General features: G+C 37.5%; 1 protein-coding gene across 2 annotated transcripts in view; it reads right to left on the minus strand.

The window, feature by feature from the left end:
- The window catches only part of ARHGAP19 (Rho GTPase activating protein 19), a 66836-nt gene that overhangs the window by 40773 nt on the left and 8431 nt on the right, over positions 1 to 17632 (minus strand). For both annotated transcript variants that reach the window (XM_049646458.1, XM_049646457.1), the window contains exon 2: positions 634 to 899. In XM_049646458.1, coding sequence (XP_049502415.1) covers positions 634 to 899 — 266 coding nt within the window. The remainder of the gene's footprint in view (positions 1 to 633; positions 900 to 17632) is intronic.

Below are 17632 nucleotides of genomic sequence, written 5' to 3' on the forward strand. Positions count from 1 at the left end.
AGTGCTACAATTTATTTTCTAGGGAGGCTTTTATTTTGGGTGACTCATAGCTCTTTGATAATGCCTTATCAAAGCATTCCATAGAATGAAAACATTTGAGAACTGCAATAAAAAATGTTCATTCTTGGGGCGCCTGGGTGGTTCAGTCGGTTAAGCGTCCAACTTCGGATCAGGTCATGGTCTCACCGTCTGTGGGTTCAAGCCCCATGTCGGGCTCTGTGCTGACAGCTCAGAGCCTGGAGCCTGCTTTGGATTCTGTCTCCCTCTCTCTCTGCCTCTCTCCCGCTTGCATGGTCTCTCTCTCTCTCAAAAATAAATAACCATTAAAAAAAATTATTTTTAATGTTCATTCTTTACTCTTCAGCTATGTCATAGGGCATGAAAATCAAGGTGCCTCTGACAACTACCTAAACTAAATCATGTCATCTCTCTCAGGGACTGATATACTTACTTTAACTTATCTATTTTTTAAAATTTTGTATTACTATTACTTAAGATTTTACTACTTATGAAAATGAGAAAAATGACCAAAAAATACTTTAAATAACAGCAACTCAGTGAATGTGCAGATGTTAGGAATAAAGCCCAGGGAGCAGCTGAGACCTGCCCACCCTTCACAGACACATCCCCTACCCTTCCGCTTGAGAGACATCAGAGACCGGAAGAATCCCGGTGCTGGGCTGGCCCCACCAGGCAATTTAAGGTCCACTTCCCCCATGAGCTGAGCCAACTCAGTTCCAGGTAAGTCGATGAGCCTCGTGATATTGCTGACCACCAACTCGGTGAACACCTCAGGTTTCTCATGTCGGAGTTTCTCCACAAAAAAATCAGGATTGAAGATAATGGGCTGCCCTCGAAGGGAAGAATCATTGCAGATAACAAAATTACAGATAGCATCACTGAAAAAAATGAAACAGAAGACTCGTTAGGGGGATCATTTCTGCATGCTTCTCATCCTCTCTAAGCCATATAATTATTCACTCTTTCTGTGGGTTAATCTACATATTGGTCTTTTGAAAAACCTAATCCTTAATCTGCTGACTGTACAAAAGAAGACAATTTGAGCTTGTTGCTGTTTAGGTTATACCCACGCAGATACTTAGGAATTTCATTCAAAACAATTTTTCTTTAATGTTTATTTTTGAGAGAGAGAGAGAGAGAGGCAGATTGTGAGTAGGGGAGAGCCAGAGTGAGAGGGAGACATGGAATCCGAAGCAGGCTCCAGGCTCTGAGCTGTCAGCACACAGCCCAACGCAAGGCTCAAACCCACAACCGCAAGATCATGACCTGAGCCGAAATCAGACACTTAACCAACTGAGCCACCCAGGCGCCCCGTGTAATTTCATTTGATAAAAAGACACCAAGGGGCTCCTGGGTGGCTCAGTCGATTAAGCATCCAACTCTTGATTTCTGCTCAGGTCATGATCTCACGATTCTTGAGATCGAACCCTACGTCAGGCTCTATGCAGACAGTCCAGGGTCTGCTTGGGATTCTCTCTCTCTGTCCCTCCTCAGCTTGCACACATGTGTGCATGCTCGCTCTCTCTCTCTCTCAAGATAAATAAAACACTCTAAAAAATTAAATTAAATTGAAAAAGAAAAGACACCGGGGCACCTGGGTGGCTCAGTGGGTTAAGCATTCAATTTCAGCTCGGGTCACGATCTCACAGTTTGTGGGTTCAAGCCCCACATCGGGCTCTGTGCTAACAGCTTGGAACCTGGAGCCTGCTTTGGATTCTGTGTGTCCCTCTCTGTCCCTCCTCTACTCATGCTGTCTCTCTCTCTCAAAATAAATAAACATAAAAAAAAATTATACTATTTCCCATGCATCATCCCAACTGTTCACAGTACCACATTTAGGCCAGTCTCCAATGCCACAGAAACACATGATAGTAAGCATAAAACTATAAAAGAGCTAAAACTACATCTAAATAGTGTAGTAGACATTTTGGAGACATTTACTCTACCCATAGGGTTCTTTGGTTCCTGGGTCCCTATACAGGCATTTTCTAATAATCAGCTCCCTTTAACTGAGTCAGCTGCCCTTGGATTCTATTCCTCATAATCGGAAAGCCTTCCCCAGAATGAAAAGCCTTCACCTTTACAGGTATATAAAATAAATTAACTCCACCTTACCCAGGTCCAGAAATAGGCTTGTGGGGGTTTTTTTTGTTTTGTTTTGTTTTTTATTTATTTTGAGAGAGAGAGGCAGAAAGAGAGGAAGAGGTAAAGTCTCAAGCAGGTCCTGCACTATCAGTAGAGAGCCCACGCAGGACTCAAATTCACAAACCGTGACATCATGACCTGAGCTGAAATCAAGAGTCAGATACTCAACCAAGCCACCCAGGTGCTCTAAGAAATAAGTTTTATTTTACAATCCTTCAACTCTAGGGTGCCTGAGTGGCTCAATCAGTTAAGGGTCCAACTCTTGATTTTGGCTCGGGTCATGATCTCACGGTTCATGAGTTCGAGCCCCTCATGGGCTCTGCGCTGACAGCACAGGGCCTGCTTAAGACTCTCCCTCTTTCTCTCTCCCTCCCCCCACACATACTCTGTCTCTCTCAAAAATAAAATAAAATAAAATCCATCCTAGATGCCTCTGCCCGTCATCTAAGTCCAACCTTTGTTCAGACAGTTTCTTCTCTCTAGGGCACTTGGCAAACTTCTACATCTTGCTCCTAATTTCACTTTTCTGTCACTAAATAATACTAAGCTGATATGTTCTGTGGGCCCCTGATCTTAGCTGGTTTTCCACTCCTACATTACTCAGGCTGTACTCCTGGCAAAGTTCCTTTGACTCTCAGGAAATATTTTCTTCCCTATTCATTGTTTTCTAATACCTAACTACTATACTCCTTTGTACTTCACGTGATTCCACCTCTGATAGCAGACACAACAACACTTGTTTGTATCCATTACCAATTATCTCTAATGGCTTGTTCTAACCGTTATTATATAAAGGCATCTACTATATAACCAAAGAGTAGAACACAAGCCAGAAAGGACAAGTCATCACATCTGCCAGGCGAAGTCAAAATCCACCTGACACATACAAACATTCCCACAATAAAAAAATAAATTAAAAAAATCACAACTTAAAGTCTTCCACAACATCCTAGGTACCAAAATACTGTTGAAGGAAAAATAAAACTCTAAATATTAAATATTAGTGATCTATAATCCACTTTGTCAACACTACCTGGATAATTTTTAACAATGGCATAATGAAAACAAGGCATGGGAAAACTTCAAAGTTTGTCACTACTTCCTTGAAAAATTATCACATAACTTCAATCAACAGCCCAAATCTTCAATTGGTGGCTACTAATTCTTTCTTTTGTCTGGAATGACAATATAAGAATTCATGTAAAAATTTTAAATTATGCGTATTCTCAAGCCAAAGAGTCAGTAAAGAAAGATACCTTAACCTGCTTATCTCTTCAACCTTTTTACACACAAAGAAAGGTTATTTTCCCTGTAAATATGCCAATGATGAGAAGCCAATTAAAATCAAAAGTAACCATTGGCAAAACCTCTTTTTTTTTTAATGTCAGCTTATTTCAGTTAAGAACCAATAGTCAATATAAAACTACTGTTTATAATCACTGCCAATCAGAAATCACTACTCTGAGACAGCCAGAAAAAATCATGAAATGTATCAGCACTGAAAAGATTCTTATAATTTACTGAGGCTAAACTATCATTTTACAGATTGCACACTCCTTTTAATTCTGAAAAACAGATTTCAGATCAAATTAGTTCTAACATGTATATATACATGAATAGCATCCATTATATCCCTGAAGTAGAACCACATACAGACATATAACTTTCAGATATTTAGTTTATTAATATCCAGAGAAATACTCGGTTAAAATTCTAAAATTTCCATCACAGATGACCCTCCAGCACTAAACTGGATCACATACACATGCGAGAAAGGAACTAGAAGCACAAAGCCCTAGCTACACAGTTTGTCAACAGAGTCCTTCCTGCCTGGCCATTAGCCCCCAAGTGTGCCCCCTCCTAAACAGGTAGAACTCGTAGAAGAATAAGTAATTCAAGGCTGCCCCTACCTACTCACAAAGAATACCAGAAAAATTCCCTTGGAGTCCTAACACACAGGTCACAAATAAGCAATCTCCTCTTTTCTCCTTCTGCTTTTCCTCCCCTTCCTTCTCATGATCATTCACTCTTGTTCTGCCCTACTTTAATGTCTTTAACCTACTTTTTTGTTTCCTCTTCCTCACTTTTTCTGAGAGGTGCATCTGGTAAGACAGGATGTAAGAGAGAGAAATGGTTAAAAAAGAAGTAAAATGGAAGATGAGAGGTGGAAAAGACAGATACAGTGGGATACATTTTTTTAATTACCCCCATATCACACAGCCCACTAATCCCTTTCTGCAGAATACAACAATATCACAATACAAAGGTAAGAATATCAAGGGACACATTAAGAACTTAAGAGATTTCTAGGACTAACAAAAAAATACTACATTTAAGCAAAAACAACTTCCTACTCTATGGTATCTTATTTTAAAACAAAGTCTAAGTTTGCTCAAGTTCAAGAAAAAAATTTAATTTCTTACATAAGTGCTGAAAGCTTCTGATGAGGCATTGGTAAATCGAAGAGACAGGAAAAAAGCTTTCTCCTTGTTTGTTATGACAAAGGAACCTTCCTTTCCCTGCCCCATCACAGCCTACACAAATTCCAGACATGTTAGAGGATACAAGGGCATATTATGGGGCCTGAAAGGCAGTACTTATCAGGACTCTAAGCACTCATCTGCAAGTAGGAACAAAACAGAAATTAAAAACTGGACCAGTTCATTGTATTTGCCAATGTGTACTTGAAACTCAACAGTAGTTCCGCATCACACTGAAAATTGTATTAGACAAAACAATCACATAACGTAAGAGTATAAGACAAGTAGTTTTATAATATGGAGAGGATGATCCCTACCTCACATCATACACAAAAGACAAATTCCAGACAGAACAAAGATCTAAATATAAAAAGTCAAACTTTAAAAAGTTTAGAAAAGAGCAAAGAATAAATGAGAGAGAGGAAATGTCTTAAACAAGGCATAAAAAGCACAATCCACAAAGAAAAAATTGATATACTTAACTACATTAAAACTTCAAATGTCTGTACAACAAATGGCATTATGAACAAAGTTCTTTAAAAAAGAAAGCAAAATGCCTCTGGAGAGAGGAACAGGAATGAAAGAACAAGAGTGGGAGAAAAACTTTTCACTGTATGCTCTTTTGTATTTTTCTGCATTTTTGATTCATGTGAACATACTACTCATTCACATACATAAATAAATAGATTTAAAACTTTAAGGGGTGCCTGGATAGCTCAGTTGGTTAACTGACTTCAGCTCAGATCATGATCTCATGGTTTGTGAGTTCAAGCCCGTGGAGCTCTGTGCGAACAGCTCAGAGCCTGGAGCCTGCTTTAGATTCTGTGTCTCCCTCTCTCTCTCCCTCTCCCCCTGCTCACACTGTCTCTCTGTCTCTCTCTCTCAAAAATAAATAAGCATTAAAAAAATTTTTTTAATAAAACTTTAAAATAACAAAATAAGAGGCATAAACTGGAAAAAAATATTTGTCATGCATATAAAAGGATTAGTATTCAGAATTCATCACTCTAAAATTTTATGTCTAAAATGTATAAGAAAAATACACTCGGGGCACCTGGGTGGCTCAGTCGGTTAAGCGGCCGACTTCGGCTCAGGTCATGATTTCGCGGTCTGTGAGTTCGAGCCCCGCGTCCGGCTCTGTGCTGACAGCTCAGAGCCTGGAGCCTGTTTCAGATTCTGTGTCTCCCTCTCTCTGACCCTCCCCCATTCATGCTCTGTCTCTCTCTGTTTCAAAAATAAACAAACGTTAAAAAAAAAAATTTTTTTTTTAAAAAAGAAAAACACACTCAACTCAAAGAAAATTAGACAAAAGATATGACGAAGTAATTCACCAAAGAGGAGCCCTAAGTGACTGACAAACATGAAAGGAATCTCAACTCTAAAAATTATAAGGATAGAAGCACGTGGGTGGCTCAGTTGGTTAAGCAACCAACAGGCTCAGGTCATGATCTCATGTTCATAAATTCAAGCCCTGCACTGAGCTTTGAACTGATATTGCAAAGCCTGCTTTGGATTCTCTGTCTCCCTCATTCTCTGCCCCTCCCCTGTTTGCACTCTCTCTCAAAAATAAGTAAACATTAAAAGAATTTTTTTTTTTAATTACAATAGTTGGGGCGCCTGGGTGGCTCAGTCAGTTAAATGTCCAACTTCGGGCTCAGATCATGATCTCATAGTTCATGGGTTTGAGCCCCACATCGGGCTCTGTGTTGACAGCTCAGAGCCTGGAGCCTATTTCGGATTCTGTGTCTCCCTCTCTCTGCCCCTCCCTCGCTCGTGCTCGCTCTCTCTCTCTTTCAAAAATAAATAAAACATTTTAAAAATAAATAAATAAATATGGGGCGCCGGGGTGGCTCAGTTGGTTAAGCGACTGACTTCAGCTCAGGTCATGATCTCACAGTTTGTGAGTTCAAGCCCCGCATCAGGCTCTGTGCTGACAGCTCAGAGCCTGGAGCCTACTTCAGATTCTATGTCTCCCCCGATCTCTACCCCTCCCCTGTTCACGCTCTGTGTCTCTCTGTCTCTCAATAATAAATAAACGTTAAAAACAATTTTTTTAAATAAATAAATAAATATCACAAGGGTAAAGCAAATTGAAGAATGGTACCTTTCCCCATCCATCATTTTGGCAAAAACTATCAGATTTAGGCATTATCTTTTTATTCCTAGTTTGCTAAGGGTTGTTTGTTTGTTTATTTATTTATTTATTTATCATGAGTCAGTGCTTAATTTTATCAATTTTTGTGCATCTATTAATATGACTTTTCTCCCTTATTTTGTTGATGTGGTGAATGACATTGATTAATGTTAAGCCAATCGTGCATCTCTAGAATAAATGTAATATTGTTATATCATTTTTATATATTGTTGAATTTGGTTTGCTAATATTTAGATTTCTCCACATTCATTCATAAGTGAGAAAGTCATGGAATTGCTTTCCAAAAGTATAGAGTTCCTATGAAATCTTTCATTAAGCCAAAATGGCATAAAGTGAAGAAGCAGTCACCATTAACTCATACGGAAATTTTTTTTTGCATCTTGACCCCCAAAATAACCCCTCTTAGTTTTTTCAGATCCCTTAGGACCTATAACTCACAGATCCTCACAGACACAGCTCAGAGTTATGGCAGCTTGCTACTGAGATGCTAAGTGCAGTGGGAAGGAGCTTGGTGGGGCCACTCTTGTTGATCAGGCTCTGAGCTGCCTCTATAATGGCTCAATGGAAAATAAACGCTGAATACTATTTTCACTTCTTTGCCTTTTTTCATAAAAATGGAAATCCTCTTTGGATTGCTTTCAGTTAGTGAAAATAGGCACTAATGGAGGTCCTTCATAAAAGTGGCCAAACACAGACGGTCAAAATGCAGGCAATACCTGTACAGTGGCACCACCACCCGTCCACAGTTTCACTTTCTGGGGTCCACAGATAATCTTCCTCTGACCTATCATCAGAAGGTCAACAGTAGTCTAACAACTACCACAATGCCTACATCATTCACCTCACGTCTCACTGCACAGGCATATTTTCATCTCACATCATCACAAGAAGGGTGAGTACAGCACAAAAGATACTCTGAGAGAAAGACTACACGCACATAATTTTTATTATAGTATATTATAATTGTTCTATTTGATTGTTATTTATTTCCCTATTGTATCTAGCTTTTGTTATTAATCTCTTAATATGTCTAATTTATACACTAAACATTATCATAGCTATGTACATATAGGAAAAAAGTGTATATGGGGTTCAGTACTATCCATAGCTTCAGACATCCACTGGGGGGTCTTGGAACATATCCCCCATGGACAGAATGGGACTACTGTATTGTCTTCATTAGGTTTTATATAAAGGTTGTGCTGGCCTGGGGCACCTGGGTAGCTCAGTCAGTTAGGCATCCAACTATTGATTTCAGCTCAGGTCATGATCTCACAGTTTGTGAGATGGAGCCCCACATCAGACTCTGCACTGACAGTGTGGAGTCTGCTTAGGATTCTCTCTCTCTCTTTCTCTCTCTCTCTCTCTCTCTCAAAATAAATAAATAAACATAAAAAAAAAAGATTGTGTTTCCATATAAAATTAGTCGAGGAATATGTCTTATTTTTCTATTTTCTGAACAAGTTTATGTGAGATTGATGTTATTGCTTCTTTAAATATTTGATCAAATTGGCTGATGAAGCCATCTAAACCTAGAACTTTCCTTGTGAGGTTTTTAATTATATATTCAATTTACTTTATGTTACAGGACTATTCAAATTTTCTATTTCTTCTTACATTAATTTTGGTTAAGCTGGACATTTCTAGGACTTTGTCTATTTCACATAAATTTCAAGCTTTATTGGCATAAACTTGCTTATAATATCCTCTTGGGTACTTTTTTTTAAAGATTCCTTATTTTTTATTATTTTTTTAAATGTTTATTTATTTATTTTGAGAGCGAAAAAGAGACAGCATGCATGCGTGCAAGCAGGAAAGAGGCAGAGAGAGGGGGAGAGAGAGAATCCCAAGCACCCTCCGCGTTATCAACACAGAGCCCAAGGCAGGGCTCAAACTCACCAACCATGAGTCTTGACCTGAGCCAAAATCAAGAGTCAGACGCTTAACCAACTGAGTCACCCACGTACCCCCTCCTTTTAGGTATTTTTCAATGGTTCCTCTTAAGAACTACAAAGTTACATAATGATGTCCTTCTCTTTGTTCCTGATATTGATAATTTATGTTTTCTCTTTTCATTTATGAATCTTATTAGAGATTTATTATTCGTTTTGTCAAGGTTACAGCTTTTGATTTTGCTGAATCCCTCTATCACGTATTTGCTGTTTATTTCATTAATTTCTGCTCTTATCTTTATTGCTTCCTTTCTTTACTGGATTCAGGGTAAAGGTGGCACTGTAAATCAGTGGGGAATCAATGACCTTTTGACTAAATGGTGTGGGACACTTGGCTATCTACAGGAGGAAAAAGTGAAAACTGACCTCTATCACACAATATACACAAAGATCATCAATTGCAGGTGAGTGGCAGATGTAAAGGTGAATAGCAGAACCATAAACCTACTAGAAGGTAATATAGAAGAATACATTCTTGAACTGAAGCTGAGGAAATTTTTTAAATAGTTTTTAAATACCGCATTAAAAATATTAACCACAAGGGGGCGCCTGGGTGGTTCAGTCGGTTAAGCATCTGACTTGGTTTCCGCTCAGGTCATAATCTCACAGTTTCATGAGTTCAAGCACAGAGACTGCTTGAGATTCTCGGTCTCCCTCTCTCTTTGCCCCATCCCTACTCATGCTGTTTCTGTCTCTCAAAATAAATAAATAATCTTAAAATATACATATATTAACCATAGAGGTACCTGGGTGGCTCAGTTGTTTGAGCATCCGACTCTTGATTTTGGCTCAGGTCATGATCCCAGGGTCATGGGATCAAGCCCATGTCAGGCTCCATACTGAGCATGGAGCCTGATTAAGAGTTTCTCTCTCTCTCTCCCTCTGCCCCTCTCTTCCACACACACTCTTTTTCTTTCTCTTAAAAAAAAAAAAAAAAGAGTAAGAAGAAACAAACCCAATAGAAAAACAGGCATGAAATTTCAATAAAATCTCATTAAATAATTAGCCAAATGGCCCATATATTCATAAAGAAAAAAACTGTTCAATATCATTAAATATCAAGGACATGCAAATTTTAAAACAATGACATACTATTATCCAACAGAATGACTAAAATTAAAAAGAATGACAATACCAAAGCTTAGACAAACTGACAGTAACTCTTTTATACTGATAGTGAGGCTATAAATTGGTACAAGCATTTTGGAAAACTGTTTGGTCTTATCTACTAAAGTTGAACAAAAGTGTATCCTGTGACCCCAGCAATTCTAAAACATGTCTAATGTATGCAGCCACGTGTGCACCAAAATCATTAGTACAAACATTAATTTCTAAACAGCCAAAACATCCAGAATGATTCCTTAAATTGTGGCATATATAATGGTATCTTTTACAGCAATGAAAATGAGCAAACTCCAGTCACACGCACCATCATGAATGAATCTCACATGTAATGATGAGCAAAAGAAGTCTCTCATACCACACACACACACACACACACACACACACACACAGACTACTTAGTATGCAAGACCATTTACATCAAATTTTGAGAACAGACAAAACTATATTATTTAGCAATACTTACTTAAGTGGTAAAACTGTAAAGAGAAGCAAAGATATATTTACCATAAAATTCAGGAAACTGGCTACCTTTGAGGAGTAGTAATTAAGAAAAGGAGGCAAAAAGGGGAGTTGAGGGGAGTTTCCAGGGTGCTAGCACTATTCTTGTGATAAATCATGGAGCTATGGGAAAAAGGAGATTCATTTGAATGACTTATAGCTAATGTTAAGGTTTACTGAAGCTGGGCAGTAGGAAAATACTGATCATATTATTCTACATTCTTGTATGTAGAACCACATCTTCCAAGATAAATCTTAAGAAACCAAGCAGATTTGACCTAAATCTTGCTACAACTTGATGTTAATATCATAGAAAGTCAAAGTGAATAGTAAAGGTTAACTTCCTCATCACAGGAGTTTTTGATACGTGAACAGAACCAGAATTAGTAGTTAGGCAGTAGGCATACAGAGATAGTTAGGACTCCAGTATTTAAATGCATATATTAGGTAACTATCCCAAAGAAGGATAAGAGGCAGGGTCTATTAAAAAGGAAACTTTGGGGGCATCTGGCTGGCTCAATTGGTAGAGAATGTATGTGACTCTTGATCTCAGGATCGTGAGTTCAAGCCCCACCTTAGACATAGAGCTTACATTTAAAAAAAAAAAAAAAAAGAAAGAAAAATGGCACAAAAAGAGACACTCAGATCAATGAAACAGAATAGAGAACCCAGAAATGGACCCACAAACATATGGCCAATTAATCTTTGACAAAGCAGGAATGAATATCCAATGGAATAAAGACAGGCTCTTCAGCAAATGGTGCTGGGAAAACTGGACAGCAACATGCAGAAAAATGAACCTGGACCACTTTCTTACAGCATACACAAAAATAAACTCAAAATGGATGAAAGACCTAAATGTAAGACAGGAAGCCATCAAAATCCTCGAGGAGAAAGCAAGCAAAAACCTCTTTGATCTTGGCCACAGCAACTTCTTACTCAACACATCTCCAGAGGCAAGGGAAACAAAAGCAAACATGAACTATTGGCACCTCATCAAAATAAAAAGCTTCTACACAGCAAAGGAAACAAGCAGCAAAACTAAAAGGCAACCAACAGAATGGGAGAAGATATTTGCAAACGACGTATCAGATAAAGGATTAGTATCCAAAATCTATAAAGAACTTATCAAATTCAACACCCAACAAACAAATAATCCAGTGAAGAAATGGGCAAAAAACATGAATAGACACTTCTCCAAAGAAGACATCCAGACGGCCAATCGACACATGAAAAAATGCTCAAGGGGCGCCTGGGTAGCTCAGTCAGTTAAGCCTCTGACTTCAGCTTCAGGTCATGATCTTGCACTCTGGGAGTTCGAGCCCCTCAGGCTCTGTGCTGACAGCTCAGAGACTGGAGCTTGCTTCGGATTCTGTGTCTCCTCTCTCTACCCCTCCGCCTCTCACGCTCTCTCTCGCTCTCTCTCGCTCTCTTTCTCAAAAATAAATAAACATTAAAAAAAGAAAGAAAAAATGCTCAACATCACTCATCATCAGGGAACTACAAATCAAAACCACAATGAGACACCATTTCAAACCTGTCAGAATGGCTAACATTAACAACCCAGGCAACAACAGATGTCGGCGAGGATGCAGAGAAAGAGGATCTCTTTTGCATTGTTGGTGGGAATGCAAGCTGGTGCAGCCACTCTGGAAAACAGCATGGAGGTTCCTCAAAAAATTAAAAATATAGAACTACCCTATGACCAGCAATTGCACTACTAGGTATTGATCCAAGGGATACAGGTGTGCTGTTTCAAAGAGGCACATGCACCCCAATGTTTATAGCAGTGCTATCAACAATAACCAAAGTATGGAAAGAGCCCAAATGTCCACTGATGGACGAATGGATAAAGAAGATGTGGTGTATATATATACAATGGAGTATTACTTGGCAATCAAAAAGAATGAAATCTTGCAATTTGCAACTACATGGATGGAACTAGAGGGTATTATGCCAAATGAAATTAATCAGAGAAAGACAAATAGCATATGACTTTACTCATATGAGGACTTTAAAATACAAAACAAATGAACATAAGGGAAGGGAAGAATAATATAAAAACAGGGAGGGGAACAAAACATAAAAAACTCTTAAATATGCAGAACAAACAGAGGGTTGCTGGAGGGATTGTGGGAAGGGGGACGGGCTAAATGGGTAAGGGACATTAAGGAATCGACTTCTGAAATCATTGTTGCACTATATGTTAACTAACCTGGATATAAAATTAAAAATAAATAAATTATTAAAAATAAATAAGAAAGAAAGAAAGAAAGAAAGAAAGAAACGAAGGAAGGAAGGAAGGAAGGAAGGAAGGAAGGAAGGAAGGAAGGAAGGATAATTTGTATAACCTACTTATTGTCTGCTATGATTACTCTTACCACTAGATGGAAGTCTACATGTAAGGTAATCTGCTTAGTGAAAGAACTAGAAACAGAATCCACAGCTGAAAAATCAATTACAGAATAATGAAATGCAAGTGCTTTTGAGGCATGTTGAACCCATGAATCTGCAAAATTCAAGACAGTGGGGGGAGAAAATGTATCCTGCAGATGTATCTTTTGGCTGACTGCTACCAAAACTGCATACCCACAAAAACTAAATGTTTCCTCCCTAGTGAATTGCTTAACTTGATTTGTTCTCCAAGAACCACAACCTTGGCAACATCTATCAAAATATGAGCTATATTTAAAGTTGTCTAAATCTGACTTACCACCCTAAGAGAAGTAGGCACTCTCTGACTACTTTTTCAACTGTCTGGCTCTGAAATATGGCTTTCAATGTGTCACTTTCTGGGAGAGCTGTTAGATAGGAATACACAGAAGTATTAAACGAGAGGCTATTCTTCCTTTTTCTGCATATAAATTTAAACTGGTATCATGAAAAGTTGTATATAGAGAGAAAGGATAAAACAAACCCCATGTGCCCAAGCCGGCAGCATTTTTATATAACAAAAACAGTTCAAAGTTGACAAGTAGTACTACAAGGTTTCAGCAAATAATATCCAATTTCTTAGACAAGAAACATTTATATCCTAAAGTCCACCCTTAGAATAGCTGTCCAAGGTTTTGTAATTAAGACCTCTTATCTCTAATTTAGACTCCAAAAGTCTGCAAAAGTATATTTGTCCTCTACATTTGATCTCAACATAAACTAATTTCAAAGTACTAGAGCAACTTAACCTGAAATAAATTATTTAGAAATTAAAGAATTCCTGGAGCGTCTGGGTGGCTCAGTGGGTTAAGCATCTGATTTTGGCTCAGGTCATGATCTCATGGTTTGTGGGCTGGAGCCCCGCATCCGGCTCTGTGCTGACAGTGGGAGTCTACTTCAGACTCTTTCTCTCCCTCTATCTCTGCCCCCCCACCTCAAAAAATAAACAAACATTAAAAAAAAAAATTGTTTTTTAAGAAACTAAAGAATTCCTGATTGCTTATCTTAACCTTAACATTTTTGGAAATCTGACCTAAGATTTTGCCCTATAGAATGACGACCCAATGTCCTCAGTCAAGAGGGCTAATTATACTTCCTCAAAGTATCAGTAACACAAATTTATTAACATGTATTTACTTGTCAATTTGTATCCTTTTTGGGTGTCACAAGAATTGGTATTAATTCTGCTGCTGCCACCTCTCTTAATTTTTCTCCTTCAGGCAGGTATACAATAAGAAAGTTTATTCGAATTAGAAAAATTACATCAAAATTCCTTATTTGGAGAAAGTTCTAAAAGATGCTTTGCTGACAATACAGTGTCTCTCTTATCATTACCTAAAATCTGTTTACCACTCAGAAAAGTATAGTCCAAACTTCAGGAGACTCTCTTTTCCAACAGACTTTAAATGATATGAGCCTCAGGCAACAAAAACACAAAGTACTTCTATGTATGATCAGATTAGGTTCCAAAGACTACTTCTAAATCTATTTGTTCCAAAGTCCAGAGTGATCCTATCCAAGAGACAGCAAGTGCTTTTGCTCTGACATGTGACATTCATATCTTTAAAAAGAGCTTCTATTACCTTAGTCAATATTCTACAAACCTAATCATAAGTCTCTTCAACTAGCATAAGAAGGTGGAATCATAGTCACTCATGTGTCATTTAAAATCAAACTAACCATGATCTACTGAGTGCTTCGTCATTTTAAGAAATCATAAGGTACAGGAACAAGACACTAAGGTAATTTGCTGGCCTCCAGAAGTTTAAAATTCACTCAGCTTTTATTTTTTTCCCCCCACTACCTCTATTTTCAAAAATACAAGTAGCCAATTGCAGGTATAATTAAGCACAGGAGCACCTAGAGATGACTTTGAAAATTAGGTTGTAAACAACTTTTGTTTTATTGTATTTGCATATATACGTTATTTTAAAGAGCTCTTTGGGCAACTGCTAAAAATCCTTTGCATTGCAAGCGATTATGAGACTTTTTCACAGTAGTACATCTTAAGCAACCTCCACTTTGGGAAAACACATACCTTCCCACTCCGTCTGAATGACACCAACTGTTGAGAAGATGGAATGCTGAAAAGATGGCATTCTGATATATGGGATTTTATGGTGCATCAAGTATGTAATACTTTTGAAAAAAAATTTAAGTATTTTGAAAAATACTTTTTGAAAATTTAAATATTCTAATGTCTTTTCAACACTTTTATTTCTCAACACCCAAAAAGAATCTATTTTGTCAGTTAAAATACTGACTTTTTAAAAATACTTACACTTTAATAAAATTTAGGCTTTATCCCCTATACAATCTTAATATACATACCCTGTATTTAAATTTTCAATAAAGGGGCACCAGGGTGGCTCAGTTGGTTAAGTGTCCAACTTTGGCTCAGGTCATAATCTCACAGTTCACGAGTTCAAGCCCTACATGGGCTCTGCGCTAACAGTGTGGAGCCTGTTTCAGATCCTCTGTCCCCCTCTCTCTCTGCCCCTCCCCATAAACATTTAAAAAATAAAAATAAAAAAATAAATCTTCAATGAAAACTGTTAACACATGATGTAGGCATGTTTCACACTGGTGGACTTTGATTGCAAGAGCCTGGTCACAAGGATAGCTGCCACAAAATGACCTTACCAAAAGAAAAAATATTAATAAAGTAAGCCTTGACACTTGAGTGAAGAAACTATTATTGCAACCAAGGGAAGGACTGTGGGGATTCTAAAATGCAAAAAAACTTAAAAATGATAAATAGACGTAAGTATACAAAAGCTAGCCATACTTCAAAGTACAACTTCCAGTGCATGTAGCAATCTCCAATCAAACTATGAAAGAAAGTCATTGATGATAATGCCATTGATGATATTACTAAATTGTATCACTGTATACTTTCTTGGTTTCTCCCCCAATTCTGTTTCCTATTATTTGGTGAGTTATTCTTTAGCGTCATTAATATTACTCACTTGGTTTTATTTTTGTAATTGTGTTCAACATGAAAATAAGTGAAGAACTTTCTCATTATATAATCCCAATATCACTCTTTAGGTTAGTTTCTAAATTAATAAGGTTCTCCCCTACCCAAAGGTATAATTAAAACACATTTAGCAAATGTAGCTCTCATTATTGTGGCATGCAATTACAAATTTAATATTAAGACCTCTGTAGTATCTATATTTCATTCATGAATGTTGCTTTTTATTCATAGTGATAGAACCCAGCTAAGAGGGCTTTATCTCTAATCAGATGACATATTATCTTAAAACTGTCAAATAATGTTTTACTTATTTATAATAACACATTTCAGAGACTTGGACAAAGATCAACCAAACTATTTTAATTTTCTATGGGAAAAAATGAAAAGAACAAAAAAATAAAAACACAATCATATAATGTTACATTTCTGAAGTGGATATAGCTTTATGTGATATGTTGGACATTTTCTGTTAAACTGGGCGAAGTTTATTTGTCATAGATTGGCTCAGATTATTATTGCATTTTTGTAATCTTACTGAGTCCCAAGAAATTAGTTTTATGCTACATAATAAACTCTGGTCAGTAAACAAGAGAAATAAAGCTCAAACTTGACTACGTTTATTTGAAACTGATCCATACGTCTTTAAACGAAGCATCTCATCTCCGTATTTGTGTATACAAGCAATATTTTAATTATATATTAATTTTTCAAAAGCCAAAGTGTTATTACTTCAGCACAACTAAATTCAGTAGGGGGTGACTAAATTTTTCTATGGTTCCGTTACATTCTGGTGTCCAGCTTTCATGTAATAGTTCAGCCTGACAAATCACCTGTATTTAATCTAGTAACTGATACTGTTATTATGTTTTCATATGATCATCTTAAAAGTTATGGCTTTATAGTGTTATAGTTATGAATTTCACACTAACACATTTCCCGTTATAAAATGTACTATCATTAACGCACTCCATATTTGAATAATTACTTATAAGGTAGATCACAAAACTTGTGAACATCTGACAAAATCATTTTCCCCACTATATTACTACAGTTTTACACTTGATTACAAAAAAAAAAAAATGATAGCTTTCCTACAAAATTTTAAGTATAACTAAAGACCATAACACAAAAGATAATACAAGATCATTAACTGCCCAGTCCATGGTACAAACAATAAAAGATGTACAAATTCAGCAGTAGGAGAGAGGCGCCTAGGTGGCTCGGTCAGTTAAGCGTCCAACTTCAGCTCAGGTCATGATCTCACGGCTCATGAGTTTGAGCCCTGCATCAGGCCTTCTGCTGTCAGTGTAGAACCTCTTCAGATCCTCTGTCCCCCTCTCTCTCTGCCCCTCCCCCGCTCATTCTCATACTCTCTCTCTCTCTCAAAAATAAACATTAAAAAAAAAAAGGTAGGAGAGAAACTCTCACTCTTATACAAGAGATGAGATTTGAGGTAGATCTTAAAGATGAATAGGGTTTGGACAGTGGAAAAAAGAAATAAGTAGTACTTAAATAAGGGGCTTGTTGGTTTGGTTGGTTTGGCTGGTTTTTTAAGAAACATAAAATGTGGGGCACCTGGGTGCCTCAGTCGGTTAAGCATCCAACTCTCGGTATCGGCTCGGGTCATGATCCCACAGTTTCATGAGTTCAAGCCCCTCATCCGGCTCTGCTCTGGCAGCGCAGAACCTCCTTGGGATTCTCTCTCTCTCTCTCTCTCTCTCTCTCTCTCTCTCTCTCTCTCTCCCCCTCTCCCACTCACACTGTCTCTGTCTCTCTCAAAATAAATTTTAAAAAGAAAAGAAAAGAAAAGAAAAGAAAAGAAAAGAAAAGAAAAGAAAAGAAA

This window comes from Panthera uncia, chromosome D2 (genome assembly GCF_023721935.1).
Source record: "Panthera uncia isolate 11264 chromosome D2, Puncia_PCG_1.0, whole genome shotgun sequence".
Taxonomy (NCBI): Eukaryota; Metazoa; Chordata; class Mammalia; order Carnivora; family Felidae; genus Panthera; species Panthera uncia.